Genomic DNA, 8319 nt, shown 5'->3' on the forward strand with positions numbered 1-8319 from the left:
TGTGTGTGTGTGTGTGTGTGTGTGTGTGTGTGTGTGTGTGTGTGTGTGTAGATAGTTTGGCAAAGCCAAAAACTATCCCGGGAGCGAGAGCTTATTCAAGTGCTCAGACCTATCCCTTTAGTTCACAGCCATTGCTGTCTATCTGGCAGCAGCCCACAAGTAGGTGAGAGTTAAAGTCTTTCTTTTTTTTTTTAAATCTTCCAACCTTGCCTCCTGATTTATTGACCTGCAGTTAATAGGACTGAGGTGGGAGGAATTACATCATTTTTAAGTATTACAATTTATATTGTGTGGGTCAACCAGGTAAGATTTCTTACCCACACCACCCTCCTGGAACTCAACTCTTGACTGTCTCTGATGATCTCAAGAACAGTAAGATTAATTTCCCTCAACTTTTTTATACTGTAGGAGGCCTAGGGATAGTTAAACTGTTTAAAGGATAACCTGATTGTTGGTAGTTATTTTTCTCAGTTTTGAATCAGTGTGTGCAGAGGTATAATTCTATAGTTTGTAGGGGTTCAATCAGAGTCTGAGGGGAGGAAGGGAAAGCAAATCAGAAGTTGGAGACCATTTACACTGACACAGTGTGAACACGAAATTCAATTAGAGAGTGAGGAGAAGTTTCTAAAAGTTCTCTGAGGAGTAGAAAAGTTTATAAAAGGCAACATTTGATTCCCTAAAAGCTAACGGTGGGATCTTCCAGACATGATTTCCCCATTATGCTCTTTCTTTTCTAAACAGGGAAGATTCCCCCACATTAGAGCATAAACCCAACTAGGAGAACCTTTGAATTATGTGGAATTCTTTTGTATGACTTTTACCTGAAATCAGACCAAGCTAGGGGAGTGTTTCAAACTGGAAAACAATTTTTAAAGTAAGTAAAGGCCTCATTTATCAAATATATAAAGAGCTGAGTCAAATATATAAGAATACAAGTCATTTTCCAATTGATAAATGGTCGTGTATAAGATTATGTCCTTATAGCTTCACACTCTTTCTTTCTAAATAAGCCTTCCCTCTCCCCTGTTGGGAGGATAAAATATATCCTCAAAGGGGGAAACTATTAAGATGTGGGAAAGCTCTAATTCTTAATCAAGTAGCAAATCTTACTTTGAGAAAGGCAACAAGATCAGACTCTTACTTCTTGGGAGCTAGAATATGTATGGTTGGCTTCTAAATGTTTTCCAGTGGTAAAGAATAGATTTAAAGGACTCGCTATAGCTTAAATTGCATTGGTAGCCTTAGAACATCTGCTATTGTGTTAATTAAAAAAATAACAAAAGGTCAAGTAAGGATGATCATTTTAAATGATATATTTTAAATTTTATGCTGGAGATAATAGAGAACAAGACTGAAAAAAGTAAAGCAAGGTGTCTAACCCCCTCCAGAAGGTCCATTTGAATATCCACAGATACCTATTCATACCAATGCCTAAATACCCAAGCTTTGAATATGTTTTAGTAGTTGTCTATAAATTCTCAGGTTGGATTGAGACTTCCATATATATGATTTAATAGTCGTCAAAGAAACTTGTGAATTATGTTTTTCTTGCTTGAGATCTCTCTCTCTCTCTCTCTCTCTCTCTCTCTCTCTCTCTCTCTCTCATAAAATCAAGAGAAAGGACTCATTTTACCAGTCAGGTCACCAAACATCCTTTTAAGATTCTTCCTCCAACCCATAAACTACATTGTCCATGTCACCTACAGGGCTTGCAAAAGGTAGAAAGAAAAATTGGTATGTGAATATTGAAATTCTCCAAACTTTCAGATGAGTTGCGGGTCACCTAGTGTGACCTTCTTCCTATGACCCTGATGTTTGTGGTGTTAACTCCATAAGGTTTGCACTGACTTTTACCTCACGGACTAATTACTAGAAGGCCAGTGTAGTTGGATTTTGTCAGGCCCTACTAAATGATCCTGTCTTATCACTAGCAGGTTTGAGCAACATTACCTAGGGAGCCTCCACAAGTGGCAATCCATCACTACTTCCCTAGAAACAACGTGGAAAGTTCCATCTCAAAGTAAGCAGGCCAAGCTGGACAATTTAGGGACAGCGGTCTGGGACAGACCCCTTTTCATACAGAATTTCCAAGGGAAAATGCTTCCTGAAGTAGATAACTTCATGAAGTAGACAGTTAAACCCAAGAAGGAACAAGATGCCTGTTATCTAAATAGCCGTGAAGGTGTATTCTTCTTTCCTTACTTACTCTTTCATTATTATTACTCTTTCATTTCTTCCGTTACACTTTCCTTACATACTTTTAATTGTAGAGTTATGTTTATTGTCTATTGTTTCTTAGTGCATCCTAACCCTTTTAGAAGGTTAAGACCTAGGTGCCAGATTTAAGATAAAAACTAGAAGTTTGAACCCAGGTCCTCTACATTCCAGTTCTTTGTAATATTATTGGTAATAATGTATCATAGAAAGATGTTATTCTCACGGGTCTGTGTCCCCACAATTTTGCTAAATAGTTACTACTATTCAAAACAGTAGCTCCAAAGAACTAAGTTCAGGAAATTATCATGATCCTCCATTCTTTTTTTTCTTAATTTATTTTGATCTATCAATAATCACTTCCATATGCTTTTGAGTTTAAAATTTTTCTCCCCCTTCCTCCCCACCACCCTCCCCAAGACCCTGCACAATCTGATATAGGCTATACATTTACATTCTTATTAAGCATATTTTCACATTAGTGATGTTGTAAGTAAAAATTAAAACCAATAGGAGGAACCATCAGAAAGAGAAAACAGAACTCAACAGAAGAGAAACAAAATAGCAATTCAACTTCCATAGTTCTTTCTTTGGATGTGGATAGCATTTTCCATCACGAGGCCTCTGGAGATGTCTTAGATCCTTGTATTGCCAGGAAGGGTTAAGTTATGATCCTCCATTCTTGCTAAGAGGTTTTGTTGAAGCTACTTTTAAAATTCCTTCTCAGTTTATCTCGGTACGCTTGATGATTGCTGTCTAGTTTTCAAGAGAATGTTAGGGATTTTGCATGACTGTACTCCAAGTATTTTTTTGTTTCATCATTTCCATAACTCTCTTTGGACTAGGCCTCCAACTTTGCTGTGCAAACAACTGCCTTGTTATACTCTGAACCTATGTATCAAGTGCCCCAGGTTTGATAATACTTCTTAGGAAGTATCAAATTGGGGAATGTGGAGGAGATGGATAAACCTGTGAGTCTGGGGGAAATATCTACTCACTAGAAAAAGAAATTCTAGAGGCTGAAGAAACAGGGCTATAGTACTGTGTAAATCAAGACCCTCAGGATGGAAAGAACAGGCTAAATCTAACAGATTCTATCTTGGAGGGGGCCTCACTACCTTAGAGATTTCTTGTCTGAATATTATATTCCGATAAGATTTTTATCGTTGTTGAGTTGTGTCCAACTCTCCATGATGCCATGTGAGGTTTTCTTGGCAAAGATACTGGAGTGGTTTGGCATTTCCTTCTCCAACTCATTTTACAGATGAGAAAACTGAGGCAAACAAGCTTAAGTGACTTGCCCAGGGTCACACAGCTAGTAAGTGTCTGAAGCCAAATTTGCACTCAGGTCTTCCTGACTCTAGGGCCGGGGCTTTATCCACTGTACCACCTAGCTGCCCCTCTGATAAGATTATTCACAGAGAAAATATTATCCCACAGGAACAAACCCCATCTTTGGCAACTCCTTAGATCCCAAGATTAATGCATTCTCCTTATTTCCATTTTGCCATGGAATGCAACTGATTGGATGTGTGCATCTACCTTCGTTTGGGGCCATTGCTATCCACATGGCAGCAATCCACCAGCTGGTGGTGATTAAGACTTTTTTATTTTTTTTTTTACTCTCCCAGTCTTGCCTCTTGATTTATTGACCTCCAGTCAAAAGGTGGGAGGAATTCCCCAAAACACCCCACTCCCAGGGGTTATAGTGACTTGTAGCAACATATTACAGTGGAAGCTATGTGCCTGTCCAGGTGAACCTGAGACAGTAGTTCCCGCATTTCCCAATTCCTGGCTGCCACCTCCCTCTCTGTTTCCTTTTCCAGGCACTGGTCAGCAACTATTATTGGTGTCCAGGTCTTCCAGTTCTTGTCTCAGTCCAGTGATCTCTTCATTATATCAAACTCTTGCCTACCCCCAGAGCAAGATCTAGATTTAGATTATTGTTGGGTAAGAGACAGCCTGGGGGTGGATAATGATTAAGAATCAAAAAAACAAAACAAACAAACAAAAAACCCAGTAATAATGAATATAGCACTTTAAGGTTTGCAAAATGCTTTATATCTATTATCTCATTTTATCTACACAACTCTGGGAGGTAGATGATATTATTATTTCCACTTTATAGAAAAGGAAACTGAGACTAAGTGACTTTACCAGGGTCACACAGTTAATGAAGGTTGGAAGTAGAACTTAAACCCAGCATATGAATGTAATGGAATACTATTGTGCTATAAGAAATGATGAACAGGCTGACTTCAGAAAAACCTGGAAAGCTTTGTATGGTGTGATGCTGAGTGAAGTGAGCAGAACCAAGAGAACGTTGTACACAATAACAGCCACGTTGTGAGATGACTAATATTGATAAACTTAACTCTTCCCAGCAATACAAGGATCTAAGACATCTCCAGAGGCCTCATGATGGAAAATGCAATCCACATGCAAAGAAAGAACTATGGAGTTTGAATGCAGATCGAAGCATACTATTTGCTATTTTTTTTCTTCTGTTGAGTTTTGTTTCCTCTTTCTGGTGGTTCCTCCTATTGGTTTTAATTTTTACTTGAAACATCACTAATGTGAAAATATGTTTAATATGAATGTAAATGTATAGCCTATATCAGATTGTGCGCCGTCTTGGGGAGGGTGATGGGGAGGAAGGGGGAGAAAAATTTTAAACTCAAAAGCATATGGAAGTGATTATTGATAAATCAAAATAAATTAATAAAAAAAGTTCCAGAAAAGGAGAAAAAAAAAAGGATTTTGAACCCAGGTTATCCTAACACTAAATGCAGCACTCTACCCATTCAATCACCTGATTGTTTGTTTCGTATCTCTTTCTTCTTATTTCTTTTCCTTATTTGCCTCTTTCTTCATTTATTCCCTACCTACCTCTCCCCAGTTATTTTTTTCCCTCCTCTTCGCCCCTCTGCCTTTTTCTTGCTCATTCATCTTTCCCCTTGTCTCTCCCCCTCCCAGCTCCCTGTATTAGAATACAGCCCAGAGCTCCATGAAGAATTTATGACTAAAAGAATCCTTTGGATAAGGCCAGAAGCTGACCCCCTCCCCCTCACTTCCTCAGGCCCCAGCTGCTCATAAATTCATAGACAAAGAGCTAGAAGGGACCTTTGAACTCATCTAATCCAATCCCCTCATTTTACAGATAAAGAAACTGAGGCAACAAAGAAGTTAAGTGACTTGTGCAAGCTCATACAGGTAGCATCAGAAACAGGATTCAAATGCAGGGTGGTCTTTGTCTCCTTCTGCAGGGTGAAGAGGGACACAGCAGAGCGTAAGATTGGGGGGGGGGGAGTGGGGTCAGCTCTCCCACCAACAGAGGTTCAGGGGGTTGAGTAGCCAGTCAGTGACTTACAGATCAAAAAAGTCACTTGATCGTCCACACTTAAGAAATGTTGGCTGAAACAAGGGGAAAGGACCACCCTTCAAATCACGTCCTGGGGATTATTGCTGAGGTATTATATATTATTATATTATATCCTGAGTTTTTGCTGGCCCCTAGCAACAGTCCCATCCAGCCTCCTACTGCTAGGTCCAGTATCTCATGCATTCCTCTGGAAAGTTCTCCGAGACACTAAGGATGCGACTCCTGCTCTCTGAAAGAGGGCTTTAACTCTGTTTTGCAAACACAGGGTTCCCCCAAAGTTTTGCTCTACCTTTGAAGTTTTAATAGCTTTAGCAATAAAGGAGCTCAAAGGCACTAAGACTTTTGGGACACCCTGGCTGTTTCTCCTTCTGAGATTTCCTCCGCTGGCCTGGGCGGGGGGAGGGGGGGCAGAGGGATGTGTGGGTATCTCTCCCCACTAAACAATTATGCATCAAATAAATTACGTCAGTTTAAAATCTAGCAAAAGAAGAAGGAAATGTTGGCTGGATATGAAACTAAATGCTTCAGAAGCCACTGTGAAAGGACCCTACATAGTAGTACTGGACACCTAGAGAGACTTTTGTGCGCCTTTCCCCATCCCCGTTGCCCCCACCAACCCCGCCCACCCCAGGTGTTCAGACTCTGTTACTCCCTCCTCGAACCGTAATGCCTTAAGAATTTGGAAAGACTGTCACCCCGTCTTGGGTCGGGGGGTGCAGGTCAGGACTCTACCGGGAGTTAGCTGTGTCTTCTAAAAAGGGCGCAAGAGACATAGCCAGAACAGTGAATGGGAGTCCTGTGAGGTGGGTCAGGCATTACCATTCCGCCAATATTACACACAGCCTGGGGACGGGGAAGAGATTGGCGGGGCGGGTGGGGGGGGGGGGTTCAGGTTAGGAAGGGCAGTAGAGACGGGGCTGGAGGGAGGGAAACTGAGCTTAGAAAGGAGGAGAGGGCAAGGGTAGCTAAAACGATATCTCCCCCACCCCAGTCTTATCACTTCCCTTGCCCTCTGCCCAGGCTGCTCCCTGCCCGATGGTCCCCAACTCAGGCGCCCAAGTGCCCAGCCCAAACAGCCTGCTTCCAGCTAGCTCATTTTGTCTTTGTATGCCATGCCCAACACCAAAAGTGCCAGGCGCCTAGGAGGTGCTCAGTAAAAACTGGCTGAATTGCATTGAACTGAAATCAGTTGAGCGGGCGCAGGGACTGGAAGGGACCTTTTGGAGTTATGCTGTCCATACTCCAGTCTCTCACAAGTTAGATCCCAGGGCAAAGGTGGAAGTGACCATCCCGGGGATGGAAAGTCCCTCTCGAAGTCTGACCTGCGTCCGTCCTGCTGTAGCTTCTCTATTGGGGCCCCAGCGCCCAGGCACTGTTTCTCCGCCCCCTTCAGACTGAGCCCTGACTCCAGGAAGGGACCCAGGCGTACCAGCTTCCTACCTGCGCTTGGTCCGGCTGGCGGCAGGTGGCGATGACCAGGTCCGGAGAGGGGCTCCGAGCCAGGAACCCCCGCACCAGGCCCAGGCCGATGCCGCGGTTGCAGCCGGTGACGAGAACCGCGCGGCATGTCCCAAGTGCCATGGCCCAAGCGATCAAATATCCGAGCGCGCCAAGGTGCAAACAGGGGCTTGGAGCTGTCCGGGGCTGGAGCCAGAGGGATAAAGGGGGCTAAGCCCTGCCCCAGGCTCCGCCTCTCTCCAAGCCCCTCCTCGAGCCAGAGCCCCCGACCCTCCTCCATCGCACCTTCCTATACCACTACCCCAGTAAAGTCCTGGCCCCATCTTACAAATCCCTTTCTTCTGCAAACCCTTTAGAAGATCAGTCTGGAGTCAGGAGAGCTCCACGACAAGATAGGGGAGTCCATCACCAGACCTGGCGTCAGGTATGGCCAAAGAGCTGCTGACTCCCAGCTGGTTGGATCTAGGGTGTCAGGGGGGAAACTGAGGCCCAGGGATAGAAAGAAGCACCAGTACTCAAGTCTCTTTCGCATACATGGCTGTAAAGCCCCAGGGAGGACTTTCGAGAGCTAGAGAAAGAATTTCCACACCGCTCTTCATATCCCTGCTGAGGGCTGGGGCAGGAAAAAGTCTCCCCTTACCCCTGCCCCTACTTCCTTTCACCTCTTCCCCAAAACTCTGCAAGTTCCAACCGTTGTCTCTGCCCCTCCAGGGCAAGGAGAAGTGATCCCGGTTCTGTAACAGTCCTGTGGGTGTCGGGTACCAGGAAGGGCTGAGCAGCTACAGACCTGGGGTCCTCTGGCTCAGCGCACAGACTTGAGGTTCCAGAATGGGCCCAGAAAAACCTAAGGTTCCCACTAGCGATGAGGGCTGCTCCTCTATTTCCACAGGGCACGTCCTCCATTTCAGGAATTTATTCCTTCCTTGCTTCTGCCTCTCAGCATCCCAAACTTCCTCCACATTACTGCCAACTTCACAGGAGGCTTTCTCTGATTTCCCCAGTTGTCAGGGCTCTCTTCTGGAAATTATGTGGGTATAATTTGTTTTTACTTATCTGGGCACTCATTTCCTTCCCCTCTCCTCACCCCAGGAGGGCAGATACAATTTTATTTTTGGCTTTGTATCTCTGACACCTAGCCCGATCACTTAATACATGTGTGTTAAATTGATTGGGTTGAATAAAGTATCGAGGTAAGGTGTTTTTTTCCCCTCCATTCAGCCTAGGATCTCACACAAAGGCCAAATGCCTTGAAGGAGAGAAACCAG

At 43.8% G+C, this 8319-nt stretch overlaps 1 protein-coding gene across 1 annotated transcript in view; it reads right to left on the bottom strand.

Moving 5' to 3' along the window:
* The window catches only part of LOC114038167 (C-factor-like), a 20366-nt gene extending 13189 nt beyond the window's left edge, over positions 1 to 7177 (bottom strand). Inside the window, exon 1 of the mRNA XM_027855335.1 lies at positions 7037 to 7177. Within this exon, the coding sequence (XP_027711136.1) occupies positions 7037 to 7177 (141 nt within the window). The remainder of the gene's footprint in view (positions 1 to 7036) is intronic.
* Between the last annotated feature and the right edge of the window lie 1142 nt (positions 7178 to 8319).

This window comes from Vombatus ursinus, unplaced genomic scaffold (assembly GCF_900497805.2).
Source record: "Vombatus ursinus unplaced genomic scaffold, bare-nosed wombat genome assembly UNPS02010822.1, whole genome shotgun sequence".
In the NCBI taxonomy this organism is placed as follows: Eukaryota; Metazoa; Chordata; class Mammalia; order Diprotodontia; family Vombatidae; genus Vombatus; species Vombatus ursinus.